General features: G+C 37.1%; 1 protein-coding gene across 3 annotated transcripts; it reads right to left on the bottom strand.

Annotated features, from left to right (window-relative positions):
* Nucleotides 1–333: 333 nt before the first annotated feature.
* On the bottom strand, nucleotides 334–16,133 carry LOC117988903 (pancreatic lipase-related protein 2-like). 3 transcript variants are annotated; one of them, XR_011237496.1, is made up of 8 exons: nucleotides 15,947–16,133; nucleotides 13,587–13,743; nucleotides 13,260–13,408; nucleotides 9,447–9,692; nucleotides 7,492–7,680; nucleotides 6,872–7,037; nucleotides 3,706–3,845; nucleotides 334–1,218 (listed from the first exon to the last, which is right to left on the bottom strand). XR_011237496.1 is itself a non-coding variant. In XM_069502802.1 (7 exons), the coding sequence occupies exons 1-7, from the start codon at nucleotides 15,975–15,977 to the stop codon at nucleotides 3,776–3,778; spliced, it is 1,008 nt and encodes a 335-aa protein (XP_069358903.1). In that variant the 5' UTR covers nucleotides 15,978–16,133; the 3' UTR covers nucleotides 3,406–3,775. The 3 variants fall into 3 exon arrangements, 1 of the variants encoding a protein (XP_069358903.1); XR_011237497.1 differs by having other exon boundaries at nucleotides 13,587–13,734; XM_069502802.1 differs by lacking the exon at nucleotides 334–1,218 and having other exon boundaries at nucleotides 3,406–3,845.
* Between the last annotated feature and the right edge of the window lie 1,479 nt (nucleotides 16,134–17,612).

The following is a 17,612-nucleotide window of genomic DNA, read 5'->3' as shown; positions in this document are numbered from 1 at the left end:
CGGTTTGGGTCAACGTTCTACACCAAATACGAAATTTTCAGGTTTGTAACTCATTTCGTCTACAAGCAAGCGGACAGACCGACAGACAGATAGCAGAGTGACATTTAATAGGACTCCGTTATATCCTTTCGGTACGAAAACCTAAAAAATATCTAATTAAGTAGTGTTACACAAATGCCATTTGGAAATTATATCACGAAATAAAAGAACCAGTAATAGTTAACTTTTATTATATAAAAATAAATATGGTACTGTCAATATAATCAATAATGTAATAATCCTTTAAGGTACAAAAATTCACTTAATTCTAGTCATTATACTCCTTGTTATCTATTTAAAAACTTAACGCGCAGGTTACAAAAAATATGTTTTTAACTAATCCGATGCCTACTAAAACCGTCTGCGCAACTAAGTATTATTTAATTACGTTAAAGCTAGGCGCACATTGCACAATGGCTTCTATAGTCTGAGCATCTAGGCTCTAAATCAGCCATAAATTTACAGCCATAAACAGCCGTAAAATAATATAATTTAAAATCTTTTCATAAAACCTTGACTGCGGTTTGCATGCATCATGAAGTAATTCTAAGAGGAATCCTACATACATACATTTAATTAAAAGCCTGAAAATCACAACCTTGTCGAATAAAAAGTTACCGTTCGGAGGTCTGAGCCACCCTCAAGCATCTAGATGGAAGCTTACTAAGTACTAGACATAAGATGCTCATTGCTCAGCTGCTAAAAAATATGCGATCGCTTATGTGATAGTAGCTAATGGACACCAAGCTTTAGGCACCTCATTAATAACGCTGAAACAAGTTGCTTAAATAAACAATTACCTAAGCTTCAAACAGCTCATTTCCTGCGCCCAGGCTAGCCTCACGGGTAACTTTTTATCATTAATAATATTGCTGAAAAATTAATTTATACCGAGGCGAAGTTGGCAATAACAAGTAAATATTAAAGCTAAAGTTTAAGATAGGTAACCCAAATCCTCATTGATTAAAACAATAAGGTAATTTGCTATAATATTTTGGACATTTACACATGTTTCTATTCAACAAAATAGACTAGTAGGCATCGTCTAAACGAAAAACTCAGCGCACGGTCACACTGCGAGTAGATATAATAATAATATTGTCTTGAGATATAGCCATGACCCGTTGAGAAGATGAACTCACTAGGTTGACAATTGCTGCGACAAAATATTCTGGTGACCTAGGATTTTTAGTTTTTAGTTTAATATACTTTATTGTACACCAAAAAATAAAATAAAAAAGACACAAAATGAAACATGTAAAAGAAGAACATACAATCAGCGGCCTTATCGCTGTGAAGCGATTTCTACCAGGCAACTAGGTTGAAGAGGATTTAAGGGCTAGTGAAAACTGGGTTTAAGGTGTACGTAAGTTGTTAGGGAACATAAAGATAATAATTATAATATAAGTAATATGTATATTAATAGGCACAGAAATGCCTTAATAATAATATATAGATAAAGATATACACAGGTACATATATAATACATAATATATATACATATATAATATAGTGATAGATGAATAATAAATATACAATAATAATATTATGAGTAATATTGATGTTTTAATTGTAGGATAATATATTTAATAATGTGTAATTACATAGAAGGGTTCTGACAGTTTAGATAGTGTTTATATACACGAGTCTTGAAAACGTTAAGAGACGGAGCTTGTCGTACCTGCTGAGGAAGGGCGTTCCATAGCCTGATTGCTGTCACAGTAAAGGAATCTGAATATAGCGCCGAGTTGTGTTTCGGGTAAGCAAGAATATCTATATTTGAGGATCGCTGAACGCGACCTAAGGAGCCAAAGGGTTTGAAACGTTCTTTCAGGTATATAGGAGAGCATGGGTCATTGAGAATGCCATAGAGACAGGCAAGAACGTGCGCATTCCGGCGATACCGAATATTGAGCCACCCTAGTTCGGAACGGAATTTTGAGATGTGATCGAACTTACGCAAACCAAATATATACCGAATGCATAGATTGAGTAGACGATCGAGTTTGTTCAGTAGCTCTTCTGTAAGGTCAGTGTAGCAAATGTCCGCATAATCTATAAGGGGGAGCAACAGAGAGTTAACAAGCACAAGTTTTGCCTTTGGGGGCAACATATTCTGCATCCGTTTAAGTGCGTGCATAGAAGCAAAAACCTTCCGACTAATTTCCCCAACGTGAAAAGACCAGGAGAGACCTTGCGAGATATAAAGCCCTAAGTTTTTGACCTGAGTGGTGTATGGTAGATTTAAGTTGTTAAAGATGACAGGAGGAAGTGAATTTAAGTCCAGTTTTGAAACTTGCCTAGGTCTACCAATTAACATAACCTGTGTTTTAGAGGGATTCACGAGGAGTCCATGGTTTTCGGTCCAGATACGGATCGCCTCTAGATCTCTATTGAGTTTCAGAATGGAGTCTAGCGCATTTTCAGCATTGAATGAAATGTACAGCTGTAAGTCATCTGCATACAGGTGATAGGAGCTGAAATTTAAGATGGAGACTAATGTGTTGATGAATACTGAAAAAAGTAAAGGAGAGAGCACTCCGCCTTGGGGAACACCCATACTAGTGTCAGCCCATTCAGATGTAGCCTCCTCAGTACGAATACACTGCTTACGACCCCGAAGATATGAGAGAAACCATTCGCCTACAACCTGAGAGATATTGAAAGAGCGTAGTATTGCTAGTAATATGTCATGATCCACACAGTTGAAGGCATTGCTGAAATCTAAGAGAGTTATTAACGTAACTTGTGATTGATCCATAGCGTATCGGATGTCATCGGTGATTTTTATGAGTGCCGTACATGTACTGTGAGAGGGTCGAAAGCCTGATTGAAGAGAACTTAATAATGAATTATTGTTAAGAAAATTAGAGAATTGATGGTGTACGATACGTTCTAAGATCTTTGAAAGGAAAGGCAGTATTGAAATCGGTCTAAAGTGTGTTACGTCAGTTGGATCGGATTTTTTCGGTATGGGGATAATGTGTCCCTTTTTCCACAACGTTGGAAATACCCCCGAACTCAGGGAAAAGTTTAAAATGTGTGTGATGAAAGGTAAAACAATGTCAAGAACCAGTAAGATCATTTCCCGACCGATTTGGTCACTGCCAACAGCTTTGCTTGTGGCGGATGCAATGAGTTTCTTAACCTCATAGTCAGAGGTGGCTTCAAATTGAAATGAAGAATGGCCAGGCAGTGGTAGGGCAGAAATTTTGCTTATAGTAGATGCTTTTGTAACGGAATCCAACTGAAATGGTGGGGTGCTGAAATGTGTATTTAGTGTGTTAACGTCAAAATCGCTAGCAAGCTGGTTACGTCGCTTACCAAACCCCATAGTTCGCAGCAAATCCCATAATTTTTGGGGAGGACACTCTTCAATAGAGGAGAAGAATAGGAGTCCCAGGACAAAGAAAAAAACACGTCAGTATATAGTTATACCTACTTGATGTTCTTAATAGTGTTAAGTGTTTACTTTCGCACTATTTGCCGGATCTAAATCTTCAATTTGCAACAGACAAAGCATTTATGAATTTATTTGTGTGTGTGTATGTGTGTGTGCATGTGTGCGTGCATGCGTATGTGCATGCGTGCGTGTGTTGGTCAAGTCTACATAATTAAATATCTTCGTGTATGAAATCTTCAATAGTTCAGTATGTAGGTACGTACCTAATAAAGGAAAATTTGCTAATTTCCATTATTTGTACAAATAGCTGAAGGGACAGGCGTGACCCCAAGCTCATGGGGCTACGTCTCCCAAGGCGTAAGGTTTCTCAGCGTTTGTCTTGAGGTAGTAAATTCCGCCTTTCCTGAAACGAAACAATAGACACAGGGTGACCACAACCCTGATTATTAAACCAGGGCAAGAACAATATTAGATGAATATATAATAGGCTACTTGACTCATATCTAATTTCGTCCAATAAATGATTATTTATATAGTATTTTGCTTAAAACAACGAAATATATCAATAACAATTATTAAAAACGCAGGATGGATATATAAATCCAATTTAAAAAAATACAATTTTTATTTTTATTTGAAACGCAGAAAACGCTGTCAGCCATGATGTGACGTCATTAAATATGTAAACAAAGAAATGTCATTCCTATGTCACGCGGGGACTAACGTAGTATCCATATATATAAAATTTAGAGTCCTGACTAACTTATATATCAACGCACAGCCTAAACATCTAAACAGCTGGGCCTAGATACATGAAATTTGGTGAGTGTGTTCTTTGTAGGTAAAGAGAAGGTATCCACTAGGAAAGGATTTTTTGAAATTCCACCTCTGAGTGGGTTAAATGGAGGTTTGAAATTTATGAAGTCCACGCGGGCGAAGTCACGAGCATAAGCTAGTTTTTATATATTTCTAAAAACTCATAGTAAACGTAAAAAAATATCGTTTTCTCTTTATAAATTGAATAAGTTATTAAGTAAGACTTACAACAAAGTGATCTTTGCAAAAATAAATTTGGGTTGAAGTCGTTAGTCATATAGGATCCCTTTAAGCAAGTCTTTGCGTGTTACGTATATTTATTTCACTGGGCACTCTAATCCACAACTTTCCTGTGGTCTTTATCGATGCGTTTTTTACATTCTCGGATGATGCAATAACGATAATTACTATATTTTTCATGTAAACTAGTATAGAAGTCATGTTTATTAAACTTTGGTAGGTTATGCTCAGTATATATAATGTACTCTGTGGTTATGCTGTTGTTTACAAATGCATGACGTCAGAGTACAGATAATCTATCGGCCAAACATGGCCGACAGTGTTTTCACCTGTCTAAGAAAAATATTTTTTTAAATTAAAGTTTTACGGTTTTTAGGGCGCAAAAAAATATAGTGTTAATTTTTTTGATATAATAGGACAAATATTAACCATTTAAGACCAACTTAAAAAAATTGTCAAGTAGCCTATTAGAATAGAATTTTAGATGCCCTTTTAGACGCCCTCAATAAAAGGTAATATATAATTATAAAAAATATAGAGAAAGACAACGGAACCGGTGCCAATATCTAGTATATTAATGCCTTGATTTGGTTGACTTGGGATTTTTTGAATATCCCGTCGGAAATTTTTAACTTTCCGAGATAAAAATTCTCCAATACTCTCCAAGTTTTTTGAAATCAAGTCGATTTGTTGCTCCTTTGCGGCGTGATTGAAGCACAAAACTAACAAACATACAGACTTTCGCATATATATAGCAGGCAACATAACTTCATCATCAAATTTTTCCGGAAAAAGAGGATGAGGAGAGACCCTGTACATTCACATCAAAGATTTACATGCCATTGTTCTCGCTTCAGAGGAAAGTTCTTTATATACGACGTTAGCGATAGATTTGGCCCGTTTTGTTTAACAAAATTGAGTCGTTTGTAAAGTATTCTTTTGTTAACACAATACTTAGCGAGGTTTACTGCTAATTTATTAGCCAGCTATTTATCATTAATTTCATTAGGTGAATAATGAAGGTTGTATAGATAAAGTATAAATATATTATGTATCTACTGTACACTTACATTGAGAACAAAAACAACTTAATTCATAGGTACCTAGTTAAATGTTTATAGGATAGAGATTCGATTTTTTGGGTTGAAACACTGGTGATATTTTATTATGACTAAATTTAATTTAGCGCTTTAGACAATCAGTACCCTTATTATAAATGCAAAAGTGTGTTTGTTTGTTGGTTTATTGGTTTGTTGGTTTGTCCTTCAATCACATTGCAACGGTGCAATGTATGGACGTAATTTTTGGCATGGGTATAGATAAAGACCTGGAGACTGACATAAGCTACTTTTTATCCCGGAAAATCAAAGAGCTCCTACGGGATTTTTAAAAAAACTTAATTCCACGCGGACAAAGTCGCGGGCATCAGCTAGTTAACCATAATTCTATTAATTGTAATACCTTAGATATTATATTTTATGGTGTTAGGTAGGTATAATAATGTACTGTAATATAATAATTAGGTATGCAAAGAATTTAAATTTGAATTAAAGAAATTAAACGGCGAAAAAGGAGGATGAGACAAGTTGACCGGCATATCCAATAACCACTTGCCCATGGAACGAAAGCTTATATCATACACTTGAAGTTCTTGGCAGAACTCTGTAAACCACCGGAGACAAGTGATTTGTGCAAGTACCATAAAAACGTCTAGTTTTTATACTAGTACTTATTCATTGTAATTATATGTAGTTCAGCTATAAACCGCTTATATTTACTGTACTTACATAAATTACTCCAGTACACGTATGCTATTCTCAAAACATGTCTTCACTAACGTCATGAATCTTTTTTGTTTGTACCTGAGAAGGTACTTAGGTATCGTAATTAAACTGTTTTGTTTGCCAGCTGCTTAATTTAATAATATCTACTACATAATTCAAAGTTAAATTAATTCGAAAAGGCAGATAAACATGTACATTTCTCAGTATGAGGAACAGTAAGTGGGTAGGTAGGTAATTACGTAAAACGTACCCTAAGGTTAATTACCCAAGTGATAAGCAGACCAAAAATGCAGCAAAGCATGAACTTCTCCATTATTGGTTGAATTTTTACAAGAAAATCATGACGAAAAATATAATTTTTATGTCCACGACTGTAATACCCGGTGGTTTCATGAGCGTTACAGTAACTGTAGGTTATAATCAATAAACTAACAGCTCTATTGGTTATCAGGCCAGAGTTCATACAAAAATGCCCATGGTCCTTTAGTGCTTGATCTTTTCTTTTTTAGTCTGTTTATTCTAGTGAATCAACCAATAAAGTACTAGCTAAAGTGTTTACGTAGGCTTATGAAAATATTTAGGTAGGTACCCGTAATGAATATCAAAGCCTCCCATGATTAACTTCTCGCCCGTGCCTTTGCAGGACCTCTGGTAGTAAAGCTCGTCGTAATCCTTGCAGCGCACGGCGGTGAATGGCACGTCAGATATGATGGATTCCGCGAAAAACATGTGGGCCCGGTTATGAGCACACAGACCTGTAAAAGACAAAAATTCCCTATGGTTGGATAGAAACAGCTGGTGTTAGGTACCTATTTTTTAATTCCGATACAAGTTAGTTAGACTGCGATCTCACCTGCGGGCAGATAGAGGCGGGCTAACTTGCAAGGGGTATGGAAGTTTCATTAAACCCGTATCCCAAGGTCGGTTTCTACGCGGCATCGTACACTAAATCGCTTGGCGGCACGACCTTGTCGGTAGGGTAGTAACTAATCACGGCCGATGCCTCCCACCAGTTTTGGTGTATAATTCCCACGTGCCTCAGAGAGCACGTAAATCCGTCGGTCCTGAACCTGACCTCTCTCCGGTCTTGTCGGATTTCCGTCCCATCGAGCTATGAGAGTGAACTAATGGAGAGTGCACTTGTGTTTGTGCACACAATTGCGCACTATAATATCTTAGGAGGAGGAGATTATCATGATAACTCATTACCTCTATAATCGATGCCACATCCAGGTTGTCGAGTGCCGCCGTTCGGGTAGAAGTCAATATGTCCTAGAGGTGCCGCAAACCCTAAGTAGCCTCCGCAAGTATGTATCACTTCAACGTGTCGTGCGTCATGCTTGTCCAGACGTGCGTCTTTATTGCCCAGCGTGAATAGGGGTAATGCAGGATCCAAACCTGAAATGTAATAGCATTGAAATCAGGAAAATGAGGAATAGGAAAAGAAAACGGTCTGTACTCAGACGAAGCCCTGTGCCCTGTTTATCAAACGTCACAAGTCTTGTATTACAAGCGTTTCTCTTGTAAATTTGTGCATTTTACAAGAATGCGTTTATCAAAACTACACTTGTAAACTACAAGCTACAAGTAATATCACATGTAATACAAGTGTTTTTCACACTTGTATTTGTGGTTTTGTTCATCAAAAATGCCTTTGTAGCTTGTAACTTGTAACGAAAAAGTTGGAGAGCCTCCGTTGACTCTTAATTTATTTTACAAGTTGTATGCAAGTATGATAGAATAATTAAATTATCTAGTACCTAGTAGAAATAGGTAAAATAACTATAAAATAATTCAAAGGTGTAATTTTATTAAACTTATCAATGTTGCTCTTTTTAAATTTGACCAAAACGTGTCTCATATACATACGAGTATGCTGGCATAATTTTTTTCGGCAGATACAAGTCCAAGCGATTGACATAGCAATAGTATCTCTTTCCACTCTGCTATTTTTTGGTCTTTAGATAATTTATCAGTAAATGCGCCAAATAAAATATCTTTTTTGTCACGAATTATTTAATTGAAGAATAATTGTAACTTTCGCATCAGATTTCGCCATTTTTTGCGGTGTAATTCGAATAGCGAAATTTTTTAAAGTCTATCTATTTTTCCAAATTTTAAGTCTAACCTTAATTCATGAAAAATAGTGTATTATTTTTAATTTAAACTTTTTGTTTGTTTAGGTACTTCCTGTTGGTGTACCGAAATAGAATAAATCAAAGTAGGTAGGTAAATAAAATAAGAAGCAATAGGTTTTACAAATAGGTAACACAAAATTAAATTATATGAAAAAAAGTTTTATTTTTAACAATAACTTGACTAGTTATGGTACCGTAATTGCTATTTTATCGACATTTATTACGGTTAAAAAATTATTTTGCAATTTAGCAAAAATAAAGTGTGTATAAATTAAAAATACAAGTTCTACAAGTCTTGTAAAATCCTACAAGTCTTGTGAAATTATTTGATAAACATAATTTACAAGAGTTTGTAAAAAGTTCTTGTAACTTGTAACTTGTGAGCTTGTAGACTTGTAATGTTTGATAAACAGGGCACTGGTCTAAGCAAATAAAGAAAACTCGGCCAAGTGCGAGTCACTGTCGAACACGAAGGGTCCCGTACCATCATACAAGAAATAACACTTTTTAATTTTTAGTTTTATTATTCCCTAGCTTATTCTCGCAACTTCATCCGCGTGGAATACACAAATTCCAAACACCTATTTCAGGACTATATAGGACGCCTAAGTCAGCCTACGATGCCTAGCTATCTGCATGCCAAATTTTAGCCCGATCCATCCAGTAGTTAGAGCTGTGCGTTGATAGATCAGTCAGTCAGTCAGGTCACCTTTTTCTTTTATATATTTAGACTAGCGGCAATATAAATACCTACACATTTCTGTGATTTCAACACTGTGACTAACGGTTCACGAAAGACAGCCCGCTGACAAACAGACGGAAGGACGGACGGACGGATAGACAGCGGTGGCTTAGTACCTACCTAATAAGGTTCCGTTAGTACCCTTCGGGTACAAAACCCTAAAAAGCATTAAATATAAAGATAAATAATTACATATTTTGGAAAAACGAAAAGTAAAAAATGTAAGAAAAATGATTAGGTAAACATAATGTCCTAAACCAGAAAGCAAAAAGCATATTATTTACCTGTTATGGTGTCTATAGGTCCTTGTTTTATATATGCACCGGCTATACCCACAACATGAGCTCCCAGACTGTGTCCTATAAGATGCACGTTGTCCATAGAAACGCCTTCGGTTATTAGGAAATTAAGAAACTCTGTGAGCATTCTTCCAACTAAGGCTACGTTGTAACTGGCCAATATGTAGTTCACATTGGCTGCGGTGCCCCAATCTACCACGATAATATTTAGGTCGCTCACATTAAGGTATGCTGAAAATAATAGGATGATTTTGTAAACGTATATCGTAGAGGAATCAGGATAAGTTGTCTAGTAGGTACTGAGAACGTATCCTAATCAGTGGCGTAGCTACCTTGGGTGGCGCCCGGTGCGGAAGTTGGTGGTGACACCCCATCGAAAGTAAAAAGCAATAATTTTTTTACCGACTTCCAAAAAGGAGGTGGTTCTCAATTCGGCCCGTATTTTTTATGTATGTTTACCGATTTTTTCGAGGTTTCTGGACCGATTTGCAAAATTTTTGTTTTGATTGACAGGGGGTGTTTCCGTGGTGGTCCCATAAAAATTTCTAGATCCAACTCCTCAATCCTGATGCTGCAGGGTTACTGCCCGCCTAAGTTATCAAGATTCAGGAAGTGTTCATAGTGAATTAACGTTGTAGGTACTAAGCAACGACCTTATGCTTGGACTCCAAGTCCCAACTCCTCAAAGTTGAGAGACCGGGTGGGTGTCACCCCAAAAAAGGTGACACCCGGTGCGGCCTGCCCCCGCCGCCCCCCCTTTGCTATGCCAATGATCCTAATTCCTCGTTACATTCTCCAGTAGTCGGGAGCGGCACTAGAGCGTGTTCTATGAAGAGCATTGGAAGTTAATATATCCAGCTGTGGGACTGAATATACGAAAGACGAAATAAAGCTCATTTTCGTTTTTCATAAAAATTCAAAATCCGTTTTTAAATTTTTTGTGTGTTCTTACGTTGGTTTACGTTTCTTGAGAGAGAAAATAGTTGATAGCTAGTCGCTTCCTCGTCAGCGGTGGGACAGCTGCCTAAGTCCGGGCTAATAAGGATTTTTTTTTTAATTTAATTTAATTTATTTATTCTTGTATTGTACTTTAGTATTTGATAGTACTTTCACAGATTTTGCTACTATCAGGCTTCTTTATATTATCGCAGAAAAATATCTTCGAGAAAACCGAATTAATTTGCAGATGAAGTGGCAGCCAATGGGGAGTCATGAAATAAATTTGGTCACCGATTTATTCTGTGTTCAATTAACACAAAGTAAAGCGAATGAAGAAGCAAAAACAAAGGCGACTTAATAGAGCCAATTAAATACAAATTGCTCGATAAAATTACACTTTCTCAAACTTTCATTAAGCAATAAATTGAATAAACGGCATTTCAAAAGATCGTCATTACCAGAAGTATTTTACATAAAAGATAAAAGCCGACCGTCAACGCTTTGCGGCCTTCCGGTGGTTAGTTCTTTTGCCTCAAACATCTCCGTTTTCAATAGAATAATGCATTCAGTTCATATTACGGACTCCTCGAATTCCTCTTTAAACTCTTTTAGCTTATTCGAATCAAAATCTTTTTTGTGGACTTATCTGTTGTTTTATTCCTCGTTGGACTGAGTTCTTAATTTTAGCTCGTTTCAAATTTTACCTGTGTCGATACAACACAAGATGTCCAGAAATCTTTTGACAAAAACTGAAAGTTTAGAGCCTCAATGTGGCTAATTCCTTTGTACACAATCTCTAAACTAAACTAAAATATCACTTCTAAATCTATTGCTATCCCTTTCATAATGTTGCTTGCGGAAAAGGAAAGCACTAGATTTAGACCTGCTAATTTAGTTTAGTTTAGAGATTGTGTACTAGAGAATCGGCCCCATTAGCTCAACCGGTATAGGAGTGGACAGAAAAACGAAAGGTCGACGGTTCAAACCCCGCCCGTTGCACTATTGTCGTACCTACTCCTAGCACAAGCCTGACGCTTAATATGGCTAATATTCTTTAAAAAAAAAAAGTTTAGTTTGCACTTTGTCATACTTTCTGAGATATCACAGAAAAATAAAACCTTGCAGCCTAATAAGTTACTATAACATAACTTTATGGCTTTAACTACATAAGTATAAATATTATTTTATGAAAACCATGGTTACTACCTATTTAAGTATAAAACTGTTATCAACTTATGTTTTCATAGCTACAAATAGAGAATTAATGTTCTCGAACTACGAGTATTTTCACTTACACCATAATACTTACTCAATGATTGTAAAACATTTTCAATGAAACAAAATTACACTTCCTTAACTTCTACATCGCTGTAAATTATATGAGCCGTAGTTCAAAAGCTCGTTACGACGAGAAGCAATTTATATTAAAGATTTAAAAGCCACCAACAGCACTTTGCGACCTTCCGTCGCTTAAGGCTCCTTCCTGAAACGGCTCCGGTTTGAACAGTGCATTCAGTTCGCGCGAAATGTTCAATATTTCAAGTTTACTTGCAATAAAATCCCTTTTGGAGCATATTTTTATTTCTTTTTTATTCGATATCAAGTTAGCCCTTCATCTGTCCTTCTCACCAGATCGCAGACCCCTTGACTCCACCGAGTCAAAGACCAGGTGCGGTGATAAGTGACGATCAGTCTAAGATTGGAGTGGATTATGGCTTGGAAAGACTATGACAGTTTTTAAAATAACTCTAATTAGTTTCTACGCGTCCTTGTACTGAAAGCCCAATGCCAACTTTGTGGCGGGCCAATATAGAGTAATACGTGGTGGCCACTGCCAAAGCGTCCTACCAAACCAGACTAGAGCCAATTTAGAAATGCTGAACATTCGAATGCTCTGCACAAAACCACAATGCATGCATAGAGGTCATTATTATGATTATGTTGAGTACGTCTGGCAAATTAGGTAGGTAGGTACCTATATATGAGCCGTTCACGCGGTTCACCCAATTAAAGTTCGTTACTGAAACAGCTCGGGTATGAATAGTGCATTCAAGTCATTCCTTGATCACTCCTTACACTACTTTATCGGCCTGTGAAACATTGCCAAGATTCAACAAACAGTCCGACAGACAGACAGGAATTTTAAATCATGTTAAGTAACCATAATAAATTTTTATGACCTTAGTCTAGTGAGAAGCAGTTATTTCAAGATTATAGACACACTACACTTACGCTATAACTTTAGGTATAAGTATATGTTTGTAGATATGGATTTAAAAGCCAACTAACAGCACTTTGCTAATGCCGTCTTCCTTTGCTCGTAGTTAAGTCTACTTCCTGAAAAAGCTCAGGTTCCAACTTTCAACACTGCATTAACTTCGTTTGAAACGCTCGATTAGTTTATTCGAAATAAAATCTTCAGAGAACTTTGTAAATTTTTATTTATGCTTGCTGAAATTATTCTTTTAATAATAATTTTAACGTGATTTCTGCACAGGATAATATTAAACTGTAGGTATTGACTCCGAGTGGCCTACTTACGCAACGTTCGTTGACCTCTAGCAACAGTCAGATGTTTTATTTGCAATACCTATCTCGTAAACTTTTACAAAATTATAGGATTTTTTATAATTTTTTTCGCGTTTTTTTTTGTGGTATCATATCATCAGTAGGTACTATTAGCTGTCTTCATTTTTGCCAGCGTTCTGGTTACACCCTACATAGCGCTTTCGAAGTCACGGGCAACTGATAGTTCTCGTATAAAAATTTATTGAAAAAACGTAAAACCAAACGGAATAAAATCTGAAAGTAGAAAGAAATGAAGAATTCAAATGGGGTTTTTCATAAAGATACTCGTACCTTCTTTAATGGATTCCGGCATAGGACCGTCGCCGTGATTGAGCCAGCCGTGCGCCAGGACTTTCACCTTGTTATTAAAGTTGAAGTTGGATTCGCGCAGCATCGATGAATCGTTCGCTTTAAGAAGTTGAAATTCATACGGGTTCCGCCTGAAAATAGAAATGGCAAAGTTTAAAATATGTATAACTCGTATAAGTCCCACAAATTGGTAATACGCGTGGCCGCCATTTTAGTGACGTCAGCACTAGACTGAAGTTTCGAGCTGATGGTATATTTTACTTAAATATACGTCAAATAACCAAACGTAGGCCACATTTTTTAGTTTACCTTGTAAACAGTCTAAACTGGACATCATAATTGTTGACCCATCCCCATAGCCGGGTCTCGTTGACAGATGGGACTGGTGTGTGTGTCTGTACGCTGGCAAGCCACACCGGGTCGTAGGGTGCAGGCGCTTCCCATTTAATTGCCCCTACTGAAAACACTAAATGATCAATTTATAATTAAGTTAATTTTTCTCTGCGTCTTATTCCTAAACTAGCTTATGCTCGCGACTTCGTCCGCGTGGACTACACAAATTTCAAACCCCAATTTCACTGCCTTAGGGGTTGAATTTTCAAAACTCCTTTCTTAGAAAATGCACCCACTGTCAAAATTTATAGTTTCTCATCACAGCGGTTTCGATTGTGCGTGCGTTCTATTGATCAGTCAGTCAGTAAGGACAAGTCTTTTTATATTATATGTAGTATACCACCGAGTAGAGTATAGCAATGGATATGTCTAGCTAACAAGACTCAATGCAAATTAACTAACAGGAACTAACGCAAGCAATGCGCTTTCTCTTGTAATCGACTTACTGTATACCTTACCTTAGTCATAAAACACGAGCTATCTACGTACTGCGAATTTAGTTCTTAGTTTAATTAAAGCTAGCAAATACTCAATACCGACGAAACGAAGTACGATCAATGAATTCCATGTGTAAAATTTAGTTTCCTTCCCTATAATTCCTAAACTCCTATTAGACTTCGTTACTACGTATAGGTATTAATTAATTAATATTTAGGTAACAATATCACCTTGCAGCACAGGTATCTTTCCAAAAAAGTTTGTGTCCATTATTGTATCAATGCATTAAAATTCAAGGATAGTTGCACATATCCATAAAATTAAGTCTCGCTTTTTTGAAAGTACGCGAAAGTTGAATATGTACATTCGCATTCCTTCCTATTCAAATTGCCTACCTACCTAGTTAAATTACATGAAGAAAGTTTCGTAAAGTGCCTATTTATCCTATGCACATAATTTATTTATTATACTTAGATATATGGGAAAATTAGCTTTTTGTTATTGTGGTCATACAGACCATGAATCTGCCTTAAATTTTTGGAGAAATAGGTACATACCTATCTAGTACCTATGGCAATTTTTCTTAAATCTATACCTCTAATGTGTTTCTGATTTCTATACGGCAATGTACCGGAAAGCTAAATCGCTTGAGAAATGTATTTGCTGGCAGGGTGGAAAATAGAACTAGGTAGATCAAATTATAAATTTAAAAACTGCCATGCTCCGTCAGGATTCGAACCCGTGTCCCGGGAACTCTTTCTTATTATGAAACCACGGTGTCACATCAAGGAGGATTCCATATTTATAACATCGTTGATAGTATAGTAAAGGACGTGTCACCTAGTTGTGACAGCACATTACGCTGGTTAAGCAATGTTGACTCCGGTCGGTAACTGGATGGGTGATCGACTTTGGGTGTCCAAATTTGGCTTTTTCATTACCTCAATGCTTCGGAGAACACGTTAAGCCGTCGGTCCCGGTTATTATCACTAACATCTTACACAACCGTTTAACCTTTACCTATAGACGAAATCTTGTTCTCTTAGTCGAGTCGTATGCGGAAGTCTGGGAACCGAGCGCATTACTCCCAAGAGAACCTACCTGTGATAGCATAGTAGTTAACATGTCCGCCCCATACTCCGGAGGTCGGAGGTTCGATCCCGGGCCTCTAACTTATCGTATTTATGTGAATATCACATGCTACAATGGTGAATAAAAACATCGTGAGAAAACCTGCATGCCTGAAAGTTCTCCATAATGTTCTCAAAGGTTGTGTATTTGTGTATGGCCTAAGCCCTTCTCATTCTGAGAGGAGACCCATGCTCAGTAGTTGGCCGACGATGGGTTGATCATGATGAATGGTAAGATATGCTATTGAGACTTTTCCACATTACAGTTTTAGGTTTTTTATGGTTAACTAGGTTTATTATGATTGGTCATAATCATGTTATTGATTAAAACCGGGACCACGGCTTGTGCTTCCAAGGCACGGAGGAACCAAAGAACCTCTGAAGTTCAAAGTTGTCGCCCATCAAGTTACCAACCTCGGTTAACGTTGCTTTACCAGCACAATTAATCGATATCCTCTATCTGAACTAACCCACATAACCACTGATCTAGTGGTAAGTTACAATGTAGCCTAAAAGTCAAGCGGGCTCACTTGATAGATTTGTGATAGGTAGTTTTTCCTACCCAGATTAAGAATTCTTAATCTAAGGCCTTTTATGTATTTTGATGAAAAGATGAAGAACCAAAACAAAATGTATAAAGCTGCCATAATGAAATTATTAAATAGATAGGTAGATAAAGATACACATAATAAACGTAAACACACAAACCTGAATAAACAAGGAACAAACACCAAATCATTCCAGCTGCCTTCTTGAATAGCAAACATCAAAGTCACGAAGAGGGTAAAACAAACTTTGCGAGCATCCAACGAAATTTTGTTAAACTTTAAACGGGTTGAAACGTTCATTTTGGAGCTAAATCTAATTGGTGGACCGGCGACGAGTACTCCAACATTTTCACTGACAGTCCGAAGCCAAGTTAGAATTTAAATTCGCGTAGCGGTACATCGGGGAACATTAGGATTCATAGAACGCGTTGTAGTCTCGTCCATTGATCATATTAATCAAATGTACCTACTCATTACGTATCCACGCGACATCGAGTAAAGGTTTTCTGGGGACCAAGCCACCGTTTCTGATGAAAGTTAAAACACCTCGATAGCTCAATGATCTCACTCGCATTCCTCACAGCTGAGGGTTGGGACCCCTTAGCAGCTTGTGCACAGGGTTTGGGCATAGGGTATGCATTTTCAGTAACAACGTGTACTAAGCTATGTATTTCAAATAAGAAGACACATGTCCTTCAGCATTATTACTCCGTAACTCGACCAGTTCAGAATGACAAGGCAAGTAGAGCCTCCTTGCATCTATGAAGTGCATGCCACTGTCCCTTAGGTACCATTCATCATAATCAACCCATCGCCCGCCGGCCCACGGGTCGCTTCTCAGAATGAAAACGGGCCACAGTCTTTCTTTAGGTTCCTAACAGGATGTTATCCTTCCTTTAATATTACTGAAACCGGTCAGTGATATTATGTGAAAAAAACACACCGTTACGTTACAAACCTACTACGTCACAATTATGTAGGTTCTCTACACTACGCAAAACTCTACAGACTACACCTACTGTTAACATAATATTAAGATAGATGTTAAGTAGACAGTAGTACCTACCTACCTAGTACCCAGTGGCGTGCACAGGTTACAAAGCCAGGGTAGGCATTTGTTAGGTTGGTACTTATTTATTGGCAGGTCATAATGAAGAAAAAGCACTGAGCTAGTTCTACTAAGGCAAGCAGTGATATTATGCCTCTATGACCTGCACGCCACTGCTAGTACCTAATAATTATTCACGATGTAGAGACTTTACTAGGTACCTAGGTAGGTAGGTACTCATATTTTGTCCATATCAATACCTACCCATAATATTATAAATGCGAAAGTGTGTTTGTTTGACCTTCAGTCACGAGCAACGGATTGACGTGATTTTTTGCATGGGTACACCGTACATAGTACATAGCTGTTAGTTAAAGACCTGGATAGTGACATAGGGCAGCTAATTTTGATCCCGGAAAATCAAAAAATTCCCACAGGATTTTAAAAACCTAAATCCACGAAGTCACGGGCATCAGCTAGTAAATAGATATTTTAATAATAAAGGAATTAAGTAGTAGTCGCTGGCAATGGACGAGGTTTTACGGGCAGCGGCTTGTAGTGCTTTTATTATGAAGACTTTAAAACGGAAAAAAGAAGAGGAATAGTAAGATTTGGGTGCCAACATTTCTACAAAAACAAAAGCCATCTTATTGTGCAATATTAAGAATATTAATAACAAAATAATATTATGGACCATAGAGATTATGGACAGTTGGATATGCGACAATTCGGTCAGCTACATTGAGTTGAGCTACCTACCTATATGGAATATCTAGGT

This window comes from Maniola hyperantus, chromosome 2 (genome assembly GCF_902806685.2).
Source record: "Maniola hyperantus chromosome 2, iAphHyp1.2, whole genome shotgun sequence".
Lineage (NCBI taxonomy): Eukaryota > Metazoa > Arthropoda > Insecta > Lepidoptera > Nymphalidae > Maniola > Maniola hyperantus.
Note: the sequence above shows the minus strand (reverse complement) of the source record. Positions and strands in the feature narration are given on the sequence as shown.

Bases quoted from the DNA above. Each gene is read 5' to 3' on its own strand.
- LOC117988903 (XM_069502802.1), bottom strand. From the start codon at position 15,977: ATGATTTGGTGTTTGTTCCTTGTTTATTCAG. The intron at 7,038-7,491 runs GTAATGAGTTAT...TGTCTTTTACAG, and splicing joins ATGTGGCATCGATTATAGAG to GTCTGTGTGCTCATAACCGG. The intron at 3,846-6,871 runs GTACCTACCTAA...GTTTCGTTTCAG, and splicing joins GGCTTTGATATTCATTACGG to GAAAGGCGGAATTTACTACC.